The 19041-nt window shown below is 39.4% G+C and overlaps 1 protein-coding gene across 5 annotated transcripts in view; it reads right to left on the reverse strand.

Annotated features, from left to right (window-relative positions):
- Positions 1-19041, reverse strand: part of LOC102192866 (protein FAM184A-like) — a 217913-nt gene that overhangs the window by 112443 nt on the left and 86429 nt on the right. For all 5 annotated transcript variants that reach the window (XM_013915605.1, XM_005751838.2, XM_005751837.2 and 2 more), the window contains 5 exons: positions 14391-14510; positions 11526-11684; positions 7682-7921; positions 7282-7365; positions 5997-6248 (listed from right to left, as the gene is read on the reverse strand). In XM_013915605.1, coding sequence (XP_013771059.1) covers positions 5997-6248; positions 7282-7365; positions 7682-7921; positions 11526-11684; positions 14391-14510 — 855 coding nt within the window. The remainder of the gene's footprint in view (positions 1-5996; positions 6249-7281; positions 7366-7681; positions 7922-11525; positions 11685-14390; positions 14511-19041) is intronic.

Raw genomic sequence — 19041 nt, forward strand, 5'->3', positions numbered from 1 at the left:
CTCTGGTGCAAATTACTGACCTCTGTCATCATTTTAGGTGGGGGAACTTGCACAATCGGTGGCTGACTAAATACTTTTTTGCCCCACTGTATTTTCTTTGTCTCACTTCTTCATACAGCATTCTGAGACAAACCTACAGGGAAAAAAAGTTTTGAGTCCATCTGGGAACTACCATAGCTGAGACTAAGGTTGGAGCTCTGGAGTAAAGATAAAGATTGTGTTATTTCTACAAGTTTCTTCACTAGCAGTACAACCTATGGCTCTCTGTGAACAAGGAAAAGTGTGAATGTTTCAGAAACTGGGGCATTAAGTGGAGTCCTAATTTCTTCACAGGGCTGTTTCAAGACTCAGCTTTGGGTCTAAAATTGGAACTGGGATAGGATGGGGTTAGACACAGCTGTTTAAATGCCAATGCACGATTCAGCCAGGTCAAATATGTTTGGTTTTGTGTCAGTGTAGGCAAAATCTCTACCGGCAACATTCTTAACAAATGCAGACCTTTTGATTATGGAAAGACAAAAGTGAAAATCAGGGTGTGTGGGGCTTAGTCAAACTGACTGCTGCTTCTCCATAAGTCAAGCTCTGTGCCTCCTAGGTGAGGAGTTGCAGACATCCTAGGGCAAACACAGGACATGCTGTTGAGATTATGCCTCACAGTGGGCTTGGACACCTCAGTATCCTATGGCAGAGGGTAGCTACTGCCGATTAATTGACATTCTGCAAAAGTTTGGATGTTTCTGCCAGTCCTGAAGCCTTCAAAGATCTTTTTCAGGATCAAAGGATTTCTCTAGTTTTTGTCATAACCCCTATGGTTCTCAGACAGGTGGTGCCCTACATGTGACAGTTTGTCTCACCTGCCATCCTCACTTTATATAGCTTGTTGTTGCAGATCCAGGTTACTGAATCTTAGAACTAATATTTTCTACTGTTTAACACCACTTTGATTTAAAGCGCCCTCCATCAAGAATCTATGTCACAGAAGGCTCCAGTATGCGGCTAGTTTGATTAAGCCAGTTTGCCTGACCTGTCAGTTTTGTTGTACGAGCTTTAACCAAAAAAAAAAATAAAAATACGACTCTTTTTATACAGAGCTTTTAATGAAAACCAGTATTGTGTTAATTTATCTCTTATTCCTTCAGATTTTCTTCATCGTTCTAAGCCAGTTTGTTCCTACAATAGAAGTAAATGCACAACAAATATTGTCATTTTTAGCAAATCCAGTTAACATAATAAATTTGTTGAGGTGTCTTTGTAGTGGCTGAGACACAGCGCCCATCAATGCACTGTGTGAGAGACATAAGACTTGCCTATATACTAATGCTAACTTTTGGTTTAGACTGAGTGGAAGGTCGTTGGTTGTTAAGGTTTGGGTTAAAGGCAAGTGAAAGCACAACTGTCCCTTCTGTTTGTGTGAATGAGGCTGGCAAATGGAGGTGAAAACGCTTTAATTAACAGTATCTCTGTTGAATTATCTGAGTTAACAGAAGAATCCCATTGTCATGACATTCACTGATCACCTTTGATTCACTTCTAATCCCCTTTAAACCTCAACAAAAACACCCACACGCGCACATGTGAGTTCTTCTCACGTACTGCCTCACCTCTGTCAATCCTCCTGATTGGACCAGGCTGATTCCTGCATTTTCATTTAAATACAAAAAGGGACCCGAACATAGTGCTTTAGGTGATTTATTGTTTTATCTCACTAAAAGCTCCCATAGACTTAGTCCAGATAAGCTCTACCTGAAGTGAAATATTTAGTCCAAGGTCAGTGACAGCAGCAATTTAACACAGCGTCAGTGGAGTATTTCACTTGGGGGACAATTTGTAATTTTTTGGCATGCATATTCCTGCAGAAGCATGTGAACACTGAGCCATTAATTACGTCTGTCTCAGTTACTCTGAGCGATCATTTGCTTGCATTTCTCTGGAGATTTGCCTACTAAATCATAAGCTAAAGGAGGGTGGCAGAACAGTGAAGCAGACGCTGCAGCATCCTGACACCAACCGCAAGTGTCTCACACTGGTGTTAAGTCGATATTTGATGATACGGTTTCTCCACATGGCGTATGTGCCAGTACAGTAATTATGCCTCCGGAGACTTGGGAACATTTTGATTTAGTGCAGCATTTTAATTTTCAAGAGTCAAATTAATTTTGTGAAGGGTCTAAAAATGTGCCTCTACTTGCGCAAATACTAGCAACTGTATAGGTATGCACAGTGATGAGACACAAGAGGTGTAAATCAAACCTGTGTTGCGAGCTTGTTAAGGTTAAATTAAAATCTATCATCCAACAATGAGCTCACAGCAGGACGTGAAGGATTAAAAGATCTGTTCACATACCGAGGCTGTTATCAAGAGATTATTATGATATTACTTTTACAACTCAATAACATTTCAGCTGCACAAAAGACAAAACCAGCAAAGGATCAAATAGTTTCCATCCTCTGATATCTGTTTTACCTTCTTACATCAGGTATCAACCGCTCTGCTTGTCGTTTCTTTATCTGGGTTGTAGTTAATTGCTCTGATAGCTAAAATTATTAACTCCACAGCCACCGCTGACCTCGATCCTAATTTCAGCATCACCAAGGAGGAGAGATCCCTTCCTGTCTTTGTCTGCAATCAGTGATAATTCCACATAAACTTCAGAGCGAGTCATCAAAACAAAACAGACCTACTTAGCCAATCCTCCCTGGAGCACATGTCAGCTTTATTTTCAACGGCGAAGATAATCACGGGCGTCGTCACTAAAGATCTTACAGAAGTCAGACACTAGAAAATAAAAAAAATAATGACTTGGGAAATAAACACAGCACTGCTATTTTTGCTGTCATACCAAATAGAGACTTAGTGTGCTGGATATTTTGGGTAATTTGTAACAAATACAAAAAAAGTTACAACTTTGGCAATCCAAAAATCCGAAAGGAAGATAACCAATATTGCTTTAACCGGTTCTGTTAATAGGGGGCTTCATTTGCTCAGGCATAATGGATACATTTTGCCTATCAAATCATCAAATAATAGGAAATAGCTTAAATTCCTCTTTAAAAAAAAACGTAAGATCATCTTTAGCAGCAATAACTTGTAGGGTTTGTCATCGTGGAGGAATTTTGGCCTACTCTTCTTTGCAATGTTGCTTTAGTTCATCGAGCTTTGTGGTCCCACGACGGCATTTAAGTCAGAGGAGTGGACTTTGAAACCCTAAGACACGCTGCCCTATTCTCTAGAGAGAATCGGTAACACTTTAGTCTTTTTCTAATTGTACTGTCATGAACTTAACAAGCTAACTGAAGCCTGTAGCATCGTCTTTCTGTGATATTGTAAATCCTGAGTGTTACAACCTGACCCATAAGCTGCTACGCAAAAAAACTGACAACAGAGTTTATAAAACCCTTTAGTTATTTCAACTGATAAATATTAATAAAAGTTCCAATTTTTGGAAAGACGTTAATACTTCAGCCAGGAGAGTACAAAGTCTAGCAGAAAGTGGTTTGAGTCACAGCCACATTTAGCAGCTAATGTAAACCTCATAGCAGAAGAAGTCTATTTGAAAGCTTTTGTTTGGGAACTCTTAAGCATGCAGCTAAAATGTAATCCAAATCTAACTCAACTCTTAAGTGGCTTGCTGCCAACCTGGTGGATGCTGAAAGGGTAAGTCCATACAGAACCCACTGAAAGGGTAGCATGAGCTGCAAATGGGGAGTAAAACTGAATCCATTAACCTTACATCCATTAACCTGAGACACACAGTGATTCTAAAGTGGCTGTAGGTATACGTGGATCTGTCTGTGCTAGCTCTGTGATACTTTCACAGGAAGTCTTACTTATACAGCGGCAACAGGCCAGTATTAGCTGGTAACACTGTCAGATAACATCGTCCATCATATGTTGGTTAGACATCAGTGGGTAGAGAGACAGCAGTGTGCAGAAAGGCCCTGCTCATATGTCTGCTTAAACTGTCCTAGAATATATTTAATGGCACAGAAACAGCCAACCGTTTTAGAATAATGGGACAAATTACTTGTAGACTGTACGGTTAAGCATCTCAGTACACAGGTAGGCTGTGGAAACGCAGCACACTGTTTTTAATCATTTACTGTTCAGCAGCTTGGACATTTTTGATCTGCTCCTCCTCTAAATTACAGAGAGAAGACGAGCAGGGACACAAAGTTTAAATACAATCTTGCTGACATGTCATCATCCTAATGACTTAATCAGAATCAGAATCAGAATGCTTCAATAATCCCTAAGGAAATTATGTGGGTTACAGTTGCTCCAAGACAATAACGGTGACAGACTGAACTAATTAAACAATACAGTATATTACAAAGTTTAGAATATATGAGAAATAGCTGTAATATATACAAATAGCTCAATTACAAATATCGAGAATATTACAGAGATGAAAAGTATATGATTGACTGAACAACCTGGACTAGCAGCCAACTTGAAGCGTTAATTTGGCGAATGTTTCTATTTGCCTTAACAACTAAATGCTTTAACAAACACTCTCCTTTAAGGCACCCGCACACTGCATGATCCGGGGAATCTTATAAGTTCACTGCATGACACTATGCAACATGGATGTATTAAACTCAGGCAGGACACCAAGTTTGATGACATTATTTCCCTACAGAATCAGGGACTGGTCTGCAGTTTCTCTCCATGCTACCATCACTCTTACATCCTAGACCAGACCTCTTACGACACGTAGCTGAACCATTTTACCTGTGCTTCACTGTTTGAGATCAAGACACAAAGGAACCATCCTTCTATAAAGACAGCCCAGCATGGCTAAATGACATCCTCACCCAATTTAAAGCGAGCCTCCTGTTAGGATCCCTGGGTCTGTTCCCAGTGTTTGTGTTTTTTTTTTAACTTTTGCATGTTGTATTTTGTTTTGAGAAGTGAGCTATGTTTCTAGTTCGTAGTCTTTTGTTAATTTAGTCAGTTCCCTTTCATGTCCTAGTCTCACCTGTGTATGTCCTTCGTAGGGTCCCCGGTGGGCATTCTCTCTCTGTGTCTCTACCATATGACTGTGTCAGTATCTCAGTGTTTGTGATTTCCTGTCTTATTTTGATAGTCATTGTCTCATCTGCAGTCTTGCTTCCCTTTCTTCATTATGTCTATTTTGCTCCAGCTGTGTTCTTATGTGTCTCCACTTCTTCTAATCACCCTCCTGTGTATATGCAGTATCTCCCTTTGTGCTTTGTCATGTTATGGTCCATTTATGCTACTGTTCTGTTTCCCAGGCTTAGTTTTTGAGTGTTTCTTTGCCCGAGTTAGTTTAAGCAGCTTGCATTTAGTTTCCCGTTTGGTTTTGTATTTTTGCTCATGTCTTGTTTACTTATCAGCTCATTAAAGAGCTCGCCTTTAGTTAAACTTCCTACTGCCTCCATGCCTGCAATTTTGGGTCCTCCTTCACCACACCCTAACCCTTGATACCCTGTGAAAAAGTTCAGTTCCACCTTGCACTTGGTTGAAATGTATACAAGCACAGAATACAACCTGTTTAGGTTTCACTTCCCTACTTCAAGGAAATACCTGGCTTTAGTTGCTAATTGCTCTCCTATGTTCATCATCAGTTCTTGTAGGAGCATTCAATTTAAAAAAAAATCAAGCTGAAGGCCCTAAAACGGTGAGATCCCCTATTATTTGACCCATTAATATAAAAATATCATTTTTGAAATCTATGAATGTTAAATTAAGGCTCAGGCTCAGGTTGGACCGCTTGATGAACATCTACTCGTCATAATTTAATCTATAAAGTGACTATCCATATAGAAAGGAATACATTTATTGAATTTCTTCACACGGACTTTGTTCCCTGTTTTAATTTGTATCTATCTTTGATTACAGGCACAAAATCTTTGCAAGCTGTCTATAAAAAGAGACATCAGCTCACTTAAAACGACAGGATTTTCAGCTACTTCGCCTCCGTCCACCTTCTGTTGACTCATTTTTGGATGAGCAGGTGAGGGTTCACACTCACTTTGACGGTGCTCTCTGCAGTGTTAAGTGACGACTGCAGCTTGTAGGACCTCTCCCGGTTTTCCCGAGCCTCGTCCGACACCCTGGCCAGCTCGGCCCTCAGTTTTCCGAGGGTTTTCTGCAGCGCCGCCTCCTGAGTCTGAAACTCCCGTCGCAGCTCGGCCTCAGTGCGTTTCCATGCCAAGAGGTTGTCGGCGGTAAGCTGCTGGGTTCTCTTCATGGCCTCCAGCTCGCGCTCATAAAAGGCCTGAGCCTGGGGACAAACGCAGACTTGTGAAAGTGTTCACCGCTGCGGAAAAGATTTAAGCCAAAAACATGAAGGGTGTAAAACTAATTAATAAGCCTCAGTTTTCTCTTTTTAATGACAATGTGAATTTTATATCGAAAGGTCTAAAAACATTTAGAGCTGGAGCCAAAATTACTTTCCTGACAGTGTTTACTGCCGACGAGGATGCTTTTTTTTATTGAATTACTAGCATCTAAATGCAGTCCTTAAGTGCTGCTATGGCTTTTCCTGTACACAGATCTGCAGATAACAACCTTCACTTTCAGCAGCGTCAACACTATAGTGCCAACAAATTAAATTTTCAGGCCTTTTTTAAACTATTACTAATCCAAGGACATTTAGCACAGCCTGGAGTGAATCGATTCTGGAAATGCCAGATGAGACACTGTGTGTGCAAACCTTTTCTGCTTGAATCCTCTTGAATCCTTATTTTATTTAGGCTTATTTTTAAAAGATCGCACCTTTCAGTCTGGACTCAGTATTAGGTTTTTTGGGTTGGCTCTAGACAGAATTAGACTGTAGCAGTAGTGAGAGCAGGGAAGGAGAGTACACCCACGCTTTCCTGAAAACATTAATAAATAGAGTAAATAACAATGGACTTAAGAGTCTTAGAACATAGTGGTACCAGTTCTCCATCTACTGCAGGTTCTGGATAGAGTTGGCCCACTAACTTGGATCTCCAAAGTAAAACAAACACTACTGTATATTGTCCCTAGCAGCAGTTAAAGGGTTTGGAGGAGCGATACGAAGTGACTGAATGGCATCAAGGACATGTGAACAGTTTGGGAAGGGCAGACAATCACAACGAGAGCAAGAGAACTGGAAGTGGAAGGAAAACAAAACACACGGGTGGGGGGGGGGGGGGGGGGGGGAGACTAACACAGAAGGCATCTGAATAAAATACCCATATAATGCCCAATAAATGATTTATTAACTCATATTTGCTTACCAGTTTGTTTACCAATTATTAATGATGGTTATTATATTTAATGTACTGTACCTTGCTGAGTTTGGCCTCGTATTCCTCCACCAGTCTCTTCTTGTCCTGTTTCAGCTCCTCCACCCGCTCTGTCAGAGAATCAACCTGAACGTCCAACATGGAGACACAAAGAAACGGCACATTTCGAATTAAGTAGAGTCAGTTTATTTTAAAAAAAAATTAAGCAACCAGAAGTCTCTGATGCTTTTGCTGTAGAGAGACGATTATAAATTACATTATAAAATGCATGTAGTCTATACTAGCGTTAAAATGTTGTATAAGGAAAGGCAAGTTAGAACAAAGAGTTTGAAACTTGGTAATTATCGCTGTCCCACTTTCTTTCTTCTTCCCTGTAGTGGTTTAGAGTTTGATGCTTTGGCTTTCAAGAGCTGCTCTACTTTTGCAGAAGCGAGTGTGTTACCTCGGCTTTATGGAGCTGTACCAGTTTCTCCTGGTCTTTGCTGTAGTTTGCGTTCTGGCTCTGGTGGCTGCGAAGAAGCTCCTGGATTTCCTGTCTGTGCTCAGCCTTGAGCTCTTCCAGCGCGGCCCTCTTCTCCTGCTCGAACTGGGCCTGTGCCTGGCTGAATGTACGCAGCTTCTCCTCAAAGGACCGTCGCATCTCCTCCACCTCCCTTGACATGGACACCACACGCTGCGTGTGCTGCCAAAGAAGACGGGAATGAAAGGCTGAGCCAACAGGGGAATTGATTTATGGGTTTTGTAGGCTTCTTACAGAGCGCGTGACTTTTCAAAAGGTCTAAGCCAGGTGGTGGTGTACTGGCTTGGGGGATTTTGACCTTCTGGCTGCCGACCTGGCTGCTCTAAATTAGCAGTAAAAAGCAGCAGACTAAACAGAAACAAAGTGTGTGAGCAGAAAATGCTCTGAAGGTCATTGTTCAAAAATTACAAGAAAAATGTCATCTAGTATTGACATAGGAAGTTATCATTCTGACAATGCCTCAATCCATTGATATTATATGTTATATTGATTAGCAGAAAAGTGGTCTCTAAGGTACCTGATCAGAAAAACACTAAACATTTTACGATAAAATCTTTAAGGCACATAACAACCATCTGTCAGGGGAAGATTTACTAATACGTTTTCATACCTTTCATTTAATTTGACTGCATTTCATTCTCTAAAGTAGCTAATTACACAATCAGCACCAACTAACTATTAGCCATAAATTTTCTAGTCTCAAAGGGTACAGAAGTGGCATATCAACCACGATAAAAGTAGGAGACACCCATGACTGACAGCTTGGACAGTTATCAGGGAAAAAAACACTCAGGGATAATAACACAAGCACAAACACAGACACACATCTGCATATTTGCCATCAGTACGGTGGCTCATTCTGCTGCACTGTGGCCTCACAGCAAGTGGGTTCCTGGTTCAAATCATTCCTCCAGGAGACCTGGCTTCTCCTGCTGCCAAAACATGCTAGGATAATGCTCCCCTCGCTGTGCCCTTGACCAGAATAAGGCCTTACAGGTGCCCACCGCTGCTAATAATGAATATGGGTTAATATGTGGAGACTACAGCCTTTGGGTGTTTGCATTTTATTTCTTTGAGCGTCACTCTAAATCAGGGATGTCATTTTATTTAATGGGCTAGATCAGTAAAACCACTGCATAATAACATGTGGTGAAATATCCATTTCCAAAACACATGATGAACATCCTCAGATCATTTTAACAGTATGTCTTATTGCATATGTGCTGTAAATAAGTGAATCTAGAAAAGGCAAAAGTAACTTTAACTTTGTTCTGGAGGTAGTTCAATGCCTGTTTTGGGTTGTTGTGTTGGAAAAGTGATGACCCAGACCTGTTTTACTGCCTTTTAAAAACCTGACATATCCTTCTTTATTCACAAGTCCATCCATCTTGACGAGATTCCCAGATCCAGATGTAGCGAAGCTTCCCCACGGCATGATACTCCCGACACACTGTTCTAACTCTAACCCTCATTAGCCACTGGTCTGGAGTCTTTAAACATATCAGTAGTTTTCTTTCCTTCCAGGCTTGTTCTATATTTGTGTTTCTCTGATTCTGTGGATGATACTTCTCAATCCTCTTTTTGTCTGTACAAGTATCAGTCCATTTACCAAACAGTCCAGATGTGTTGTGAGATGATGAATATTGTACTGATAACTGTCCATACAAGTGTCTTACTTTTCAAAGCCATCCAGTGGGCTTTGGTGGCCTGGTTCAGGCCCCAGGCTGCTTTGTTTGACATCCCGGCTCTAAATCATAAATTCCTGCATATAGTCAATTTTTCTTTATTCCTGCCTTTGCATCTTTTTATCAGAGAGCTGCACACACTCCATAAATCTATATAATGATGTTCATTTGGTCAGCTATTGTTAGAGATTAGTTACACGCTTCACTGTCCTCCCAGGTCATATACAAGCATATACATGGGGATGATTTCATACACACTGGCTTGCTCATAAACTTATAAACAACAAAGCAGAGGCAATTTACAGCATAGCAATAAGAGGGGTACTCCTCTCCTACTTACACGAGGTGCGGAAAAAAACCCCGAATTTAAATTATATCTCTTTATGTGTCTTAGCAGGACTGGATTGTTATTGGATATCGAAGAAACTAGATGTGATTGCATCCGAGAGGCAGCCAGATCCAGCTGTTCAATACATCCTGCATTTGACTTGCAATCCAGGCAGATGTGAAGAAGATGAGTGCATGTATCTCTCTAAGACTTCAATGCAATGTTCACTTCTCCCAGCTGTTATTGTGTCAAACAGTCTGTGGTCTGTCTATTGTTACTGTAATCCTAACAGGCAGATCTACTTTGGAATAGTACCAGAATAACACCAGTTGTTCCTCGAGTTTAATTAACAGAACAGACATTGCCAGCTTCTGAATCTGAAAATGAAGGACTATAGAAAAGGTACACTGAGTGCTTCCAGCATGTCTGTAATCTCTGGTCATTGTAATCATCTGTTTTGATATTTATATTTTAGTTGCAAGCCTCTATTTAAGGCTGTGTCCAAAAAAGTTGGCACTAATACGTCTGTATTTTTACTCAAATAACTGTATATAAAAGATGGATGCACCGTGCACCCACTGTGGCATCACCCACTGGTTAGTGAGGTCCTGCTGAATCGTTTTGCTCTCACCATCTTGGTGTTTTAAAATGGGAGATATTAGGCAGGGTTTTGATAACTGAGAAATATTGTATATACCTGAGCTGCAGCAAACCCTACCCTCCTTTTTCACTGTGATGAGGATCCTAATTTACAAAATGAACTTCATGTTTTATTCATCTAACGAGACCATAAACTCATGTTGTAGATCGAGTAAGCCGAGGGCTTTTTTTCCATCAACTCAACTTGTGCCCATTGCACGACATTACAAAGAATGCTGGTTCTGGACACTAAGCTACATCTAAGAGTAGTTTTATTTTGTAGTATTGCTGCCTTCACTAAAGTAAAGAATCTAAATCCTTCCTCTGCTGCTTTCCATGTATTTTCGTATATTAAGGCTTAAGGCAATCGACAAGAACCTGAAAATTGTGCCTCCCATTTCCTAGGCTAATATTCAAAGCTGCATTTTCTGATTTCCCCCATGCGCTTCGCTCTGATGGGTTCTTGGCCTTTCCTGTGGCAACACATTCAAAGGTTAGACCAAGCCAAGTTCTCTCTTTTATGTCTCTCCCTCTCTCTGATCCAACTTTTCCTTTGTCCCACCATGAGCACGACTCCTCTTTTAACTAGATGACCCAGGCCTCCTTGTTTCCTGTTTCTCTGCAAGGCCCTGCTCACATCTTAGTAAAATCAAAAATGGAGTTATAGTGGGCCAAATCATTCTCAATAAATCATCATCTCACATTCTTATGGAGGAGTTTCTTCTGGTTGACTTGTTTTAAAGAAACCTACTAAAATGTGCAAGAAAATCTGTTAAGTGATGGCATGACGTTGGTGTTTCCAGGTAAACGGAGCTCATTCTAGTCATCATGTAGCTGGATTAACTCGTGGATATACGTGACTAAATTTAAAAATGTATTGAATAATAACTGGACTCTATTTACAGACTCCTTGAAAAAAGAAATGAAAATGAGGCCTGAATGAACCCTGACCGCTCACAGCAATCTGAGGCAGTTAATGCAGACAAAGAGAGACTCTCCACTTCACAGCAGGACAGAGAAACAGACTTAATAGCGATTACCTGCAGCTGTGAGTGCAGACACAGGTGCCTCTTGCCTCCAGCACACACAGACATCACATCACTCCTCCATTTACCTGAGCCTCAGTGCAGAGCTGCATGTCTTCCACCCTCTGACGGTAGCTCTCGAACTCGGCCAGGGCCTGCCTCTTCATCCTCTCGTGGAGTTCCATTGACTCCTCCAGAGACTGGATCCGCTTCTTCAGGTCCATCTCATCGCTGATCTTGCTCTTGTACTGTGACAAACATTTAAAGTTCAGTGAAGTGCTCGCTATCATCCAAATCTAGCATTTTAATGACAGCATGTGTGGAGATGCTTACTCTGTGATTGACAAGGCACAATATGTCGTACACTTCATATCCTCCAAAACTTGATCATTTTGAGATATTATGGGACATAAATTGCATACAAACACCGGTAAATAACCATCCTGGATTTCAGCTTTAATTAAAATTACTTTAAAAGATTGGCTGATGCGCACAGAATTTAAATTAGGCTTTGATTTTCCTCATTATGACAACAAATGAAAGTGAAAATTAAAAGATTAAATAGGTACATCCAATTCGGCTAAATTAATTAAATTTGCATTCAAAGCACACCAGTAAACACTGCCTCCAGGGAAACTTAATAGAGAAGCAGAGTGAGGCGATGTCTGCGTATTCAAGTTTAGCTGATCGAGGTTGGTCACATTACTCACAGAGAAGCATCGTCATTGAGGCATTGTCATCAAGAGTAATGACGTGACATATAGGCCTAAATAATTAATATTCACGTGATTCATAATTGATGACTTCATTTCAAATGTGGCCTGAGCTCACCGGTGATCACAGTGCAGTGCTCCTGATGTATTTTAGCTACATCATCAGCTGTATGTGATTTTATAATGATGTCTGTTTTCTGTTGAAATCTATTATAAAGTTGACTTTAGTTCCTCTTCAGCCTTTTGTCCACCTATTATTATTACTCTTATTATATTTATTATATCATTGCGTCTAATTTTATTACGCTATATTTCATTTTTAATTGCTGTAACAAACGACTTTCCCACCTTTTATGATAAATAAAGTAGATCTTATCTTAATCTTATCTTTTAGGTCAAAATGAACAAAGGCCTATGAGAACAGCTTCTCTTTACACCTGTGATACATTTCTATTATCTAAATTTCAAAAATAGGCTTTGCTTACATAATATTCATCCTCCTCCTTTTATATTACCACTAAAGAGTCAGATGTAGACGTTTAGATTCAGTACGACTTCGCCCTGGGTTGCATTACATTATATCAGCACATGCAGACATCTTTGTTCTCCTGGATACTGAGTGCTTGCTACAATACATGTCTCAGCAGTGGTCCTGAGACTCCTGAAACTCCTTTCTGCATGGATGAACCTGGTCTAACGAGATTCCCACAACGCCGTCTTCTCTCTTTTATTTTATCTGCATTCCCCAAGTCTGCATGTTACTAAAAAGCCAAACACTGTGTTAGATCCCAGTTACCCCTGTACAGGAGGTCTGGATTGGCTTTTTGTTTTAAAGGGTCTGAGTTTCTGATCCTATGAGTATACTATGAGTATACAACAGTGGGTTATTCAGAAACCATTGGCAAGGAGACTCCTAGAACTAAAAGCCTGATATCTTGTAAGCTTCTACTTGATTCATAATATGAACTTAATATGAATGGACAACACTGTAACAGCAGTTTTGCTCTTAAACCACTTCCTTGTATTGTGGACAGGAGCAAAAGCCCCCCGACATGTCATGAAAACAGCACGAAATATTGTTGGCACAGAAACAACATCTCTAGATCACTGGCTGTGTGAAGAGGACCAAGCAAATCATCAAAGACATTGCAGACCCTGGACACAATTTGTTTAAGCTCCTACCATCAGGCAGACATTTTCAAACAATCCACAAACAAACGGATTGAACTGCAGCTTTTACTAAAGGCCCAACTCAAACATCTCCTCTGTCTCAAAACTAAATGTATGTACAGCTTTACTACTACTACATGTACTATACTTATATCCTCACTAACTGTCCAATTATAGACCTGATTGTTCAGCATTATATATTTCTTATCTCACAACTTGGGAGTAATTTTGAATTGAATAATTGAATTTTAGTGTAATGGTCACTGAGATACTGGATGAAAGGAATAATCATTCAAATCCATTGAAAAGTGCTCAAAAAAACTCCAAGAAAAGCTTTAAAAAGATTTTCCCCCATAAAGCTGTACTTCTGCTATGCATACGTACATATCGTGACTTTTGAAATGGTTATGAAAATCTAATGTGGGCATGCATCTGTGCAATGACATGATTGATTTAACCATTTCCTGTTTCAAATGTTGTATGGCTCTTTGGGGATGAGATCGCCATCTTTAGCGTTTCATAATTCTCTAAAACCAAGTACACCCTCACTGCTTCCATAGGAATTAAGTGGGTAAGTAGCAGCCAGGAGATGCTAATCAAATGCTTGATTAATTAATCATCAACAAGTGTGAGCACCTCTGTAACACCACTAATCAGAGAAATTGCAAAAAAAACCCAAAAAAACCCCCAAGAGCTACATCTCAGACTCCAAATCTGACATATAGCTCTACATCTCAATTAACATTTATCATGCTAACTGAGGCCTGTGCTTCTTTCAGATGCTCCCTTATTAGCAACGCATCTCCACAGAAGAGGGATCCGCATATTTGATTTAGCACAAATTTTTATGCTTGATGCCCTTTGTGACACAACTCTAAATCATTTGCCAGGGATCTCTTGCACATTAGGTCAATGTGTTAACCACTACACAAAGATGAATATGCATGATTAGTTTGGAAGGGCTGCCAGGAGAAAGTCTGTTCTGTATAAAAGGAATATGGGACCATGCCTAGATGTGCACAGTTCTAAAGAACCTAATAAATTTAAAGTAAGACAGACACACACACAAACCTGGAGTATCTTCTCCCTGGTCTCAGAAAGAATCTGCTGCACCTCCTCTTCATGAGCCTCCTTCAGAGTAGCGATGGCTGCCTCGTGTTCATCATTTTTCGTGTTCAGTGCATAGATAACCTGCAACAGAGGGAAGAAACACATTAGATAATGTATAGGAGCATAATAAAGATTTAATACAATATTGATATGGTTTTTGGTTTTTTTACACCTGACTAGACAATTAACAGCAGTATTCAGCTAACATGCTAGGACTGCTATGCTGGGCATATTGTGTTAAAATATTAATACGGGAGCTAGCAGCAGAACATCAAAGCATGAGGATAAAGTAAAGAAACATGAGAGCGGAATAATAAATCTGTAAGATGAAAAGGAAAGGTGATATTGATGTTTTGAGGATGAAGCTCCCAACGCGGTTCAAGGAGAGAAAGAACTTCTCATACAATATTTTTACAATCAAGTCCAATGAAGTCTTTATGAAGAACAGCTGGTACTTAGTGCAAACTTGGTGTTATAGACAAGATGTTTGAAGCATCCACTATAATGTTCAACCATCACCCTAAATCAATGAAAAGAAAATTTTTCACAATTTTGAGAAGTCGAGTTGGATGAGGAGTCCTCACGGGGTTTGTCCTTAAATGCCTTTTTGCCTTTTAACCAAAGGAAAAAAAATCACCAGGACTGTGATAAAAATATGCGTGCTTAATTTTCCAAAGCTGGCAAATACTTCACGTTTATAAGATGGCCAAACCCTCGCCAGTTACTCTCCGAGTGACGCAAACCGAACTCTACTATTCAGCTGCAAAATAAAAGATTCACCTTAATGCTGCAATCAACACATTTGAAAGGACAAAACTTTTGCTTTGAAGGCGAGCATTCTCCACTTCCTGTTTGCACTGTAAACACACACGTTGCACTTGTTATAGTTTCACTGGTGTTTAATGAGAAGTTGATAAGTGTTTGCAGACATGCCGGGGGCTTCCATGTAAACTACAACCATGACGATCTGCTAACAAATAAAGCATTCACGAGGAGATTTTGGTGCAGCACTATATATTTCATTGCAACCTCCAGCAACAAGTTGAAACCAGAAACCAGTTGCAGACTGGTCTCAAGACCTGTGAACCCTAAAGACCTAATGTGAGCCACAACAGTTATAGTGTCATGTTTAGGCCATTATAAAATACACTTAAAAAACAAAAAACAAAAAGCAAATTCAAGATTATCTGCCATACTACCAATATTTGTTGTGGTTTACTGAAACGATTAATAGTGAGACAATTTGCTGAATTTTTGCTGGTTTGCTGGAAGCTTTTCTGGGAATGCAGACCAGACTGACCAGACATGATGAAGAACTTAATAAGAACTTAATGCAATTCTAACTTCATATTTTGGCCTCAGTTTGATAGTCCTGCTGTAGCATAAATATTTCTAATGCTACTGACATACAATTAGTAGAGATGAACTGTGGTACTGTATATAGCTGCTATAAAGCTGCTAAAACCTCCTATTCCATTGCTTAATGTTTCTAATAACTCAGAAGTATCAGTGATCTCTTAAGGATAAGCTATGAATTTCACATAGCCTTACTTACTTAAATAGTAGATATTAATGTTTCATATATAACTGACAGTAAATCTTGCAAGTCTTCAACTTTACAAGAGAAACATCAACATACTATGGATTTTTTTGCTATATCTTCTCCATATCTGATACCTTGCAGTGATGAATTAGAAATTGGTTGACGCTGTGTATTGCTGGGGATAAAAATAACACAAGCAAACTGTTGTGCATGAGATTGACCTTTAAATCTGTTCAAAAATACATGCGGCCATCCAATAATTTGACAGTGCTGTGATCCTCTGCTCAGAGCAGAATGAGAGGGAGAGGACAGAAATGGGTTCCATGGGTTTCCACATGAAAAACCGCGAGACACCCGTCCTCTGCTTCTCTCCCTGCCGTGAGAAACAAAGCTCTGCGTTGCCTCTTTGAAAAACCAAGTCAATAATTCAGCACATTGAACTGTGTTTGGGTGCTAAAGAGCCTTTGTTTACTTGGGCCAAAGTCCATCAATAGAATTGGAAAAGAGTGCAGAGGAAAAAATTAGAGAAAGAAAAGGAGGAAAAAGCTTTCACTGACACTAGACACCCACTTTTTATTCTTTGCCATGCCTTACTGGGAGAAGAAATGTAGTGCATGTAGCTTGACAAGTGCTGATGTCTTTGAGATTTTCATTGTTTATTCCCCACACACTCACCCTGTTTTTGCTGACAGCTGCAGAGCTGCGCAATGAGAGAAATAAGTCACTTTATAATCAAAGACATACTCAGGCGTGGGATGAAGCCTCTCATTTGATTTTGTAAACCACTGAAGTTGAACAGGACTGTCCAGCTTTCGTTTGGCCAAAAATCCAACTTTATCACCTCGTTTTGACTCAAATTATTGTTGTACAAGATTGGTTGTGTTGTTCTCTTTTGATTTTCAGTGTAAAGGTATTAATTTAGGAACACTTCACATTGCAGCTAAAGCTTGAATATTAAGGTCCTTTTATTTAATTAAACTGTTAATAAGTGTGCAATGAAACATTCGATTAACTTGTTTATATTTTAGATAACCTCAGCTGCAAATAAGCCTAGTTCATGTCTAATTAAAAACAAGAAAAAAGTGTTCATTAATTCTATAAAGCAACGAATAATAGTAATAAAAGTTTAACTGTGGAAAAAGAGCCATTAATGTGAAGTTACATTAGTGTATGAGGTTTATTTACATTATAAGAAACTCTAATAAGCTTCTTAAACAGTTGTGTTGGTAAATGCTTAATCTAATGTTTATAATACTATTATTACTGTTTATACAACCTTATTAGCACATAGTATATCTTAATACATGCAATAGATATGAACTAATAACATTTATTACATGGATTTTGACATCATGCATTACCATTTACTGTCCTGGCAATAATAAGATGCCAATAAGACATTATGCTAATGATCCTGTAAAACTGCTCTATGGCTGTGCAATTAACTAAAAATTTGTTTCAATTTCTATTTTGGTTTCTACCAGTTACTAAAATGAGATTATCAAAATCACACAGTTACTATGTCAGATTCTGTTTTAAAATAATCATCTTGTTTTGCTTCCAGTACATCACTTTTCTGTACATTTGATCGGACACATTTATTCACTTCAATTATAGTAAAAGTTCATAGAAATCCACTTAAATAAAAATGGAAAATAAAAGTGCCTTAAATCATCAGTACTGAAAAAGTAATTATGATTTTGGCCATAATCAAGCAGCCACAGAATGGTTTTAGGTTCAATTTCAAGAAGAAGAAGAGCTTTCCCTCCTCTTTAACGTCTCTCTCCCCTGCAGGTTGTAGCAGCTTTAGCTCATCTCAAACCAAAAAGAGGTAACTTTAATAAAACTGACCCAGGTCTGTGGAAAAACTCATTTTAAGTAGGAGTTCAAGAAGGTGACAAATAAGTACTATCTTTGCTAAACATTTATGATTGCCATGGTCTAGCAGGCCATGTGTGTTTAGTAGCTGACTTAAAGGAAGTGATGTGCGTGAGGTTTTGGTCTGTCTTTAGTCTTTAATAGGATTTACATTTAATGGAAATCCAGCTACAGCTAGACTTGGACTTTAAAAAAATGCCAGTATAGATAATTCATAGTAGTGTCAGAGAACAGGCCAGGGGATCACTAAAGTCAACAGAACTGGTCCCCTGATGCTCATGAATGTTTATCCAAAATTTATAGCTGTTGACATATTTAAGTATTTCAAGCTGTTACAGCCATATGACCATGTTCCTCCCCCTTGTTGTCCACTCTTTCTTGTAGACCAATTAGTGCCTACTGTGTACTTGTTCTTCATCCCAGCTTCCTCTGCTTCTTGGGCAGGTGTCCCAGTCCAAGGCTCTAACACTAATTACAGCGGCTGACTCAAAAGAGCTGCCAGTTTGTCATTTGAGATAGCAGTGATTTAAAGTGAGGAGTCTGCCCCGTGTCTCCTTGTTTGTAGCGTTGTTGTTTGGTAATCTGGTTAACACTGAATGTACCTTAGAGGGTTTTGTGTTCTGCTTCAGATCTATGTGCTTGCTTTATAGTGCTTTAACTCTGTAACCGGAGACACTTATCTGAGTGTGGAGACTGTTTTATCTGTTTACAGTTAGAATTTCTAACTTTTTTGTTCATTTTTGTCTCCTGTGCTGTTTTATTTCAATTTACCCATTAATAGAATAGAATAGAATAGAATAGAATAGAATAGAATAGAATAGAATAGCTCTTTACTGTCACTGTTACAAGAACAATGAAAGGCAATTTCCCTGACCTCCACACATCTCTCCATGTGTGTGAAATAAACAATAGAGTTAGTATTTACAAAATAACACAGACAAGAAGAATTACAGCCCGTGTTTTCCTTTGGACCTCTCACTGTAAGTCTCCTTCACTGTGTTCACAAATGAGCAATGAAGCACCAAAGATCAGAGACAAACTGCAGAGAGGAAAATAAGGCCAAGAAAAATTTGGTTTGCTCCAAAATAAAACATCTTTTCCTCATCAACACGCCTAAATTATTCAGCTCGGCTCAGCCGCTCATCAGCTTAGGAAGCGAACGAAGCGAACGTAACGGTTAGACGAGCTAAA

The sequence above is a fragment of the Pundamilia nyererei genome, unplaced genomic scaffold, assembly GCF_000239375.1.
Source record: "Pundamilia nyererei isolate P.nyererei 1_Seehausen unplaced genomic scaffold, PunNye1.0 scaffold00329, whole genome shotgun sequence".
Classification (NCBI taxonomy): Eukaryota; Metazoa; Chordata; class Actinopteri; order Cichliformes; family Cichlidae; genus Pundamilia; species Pundamilia nyererei.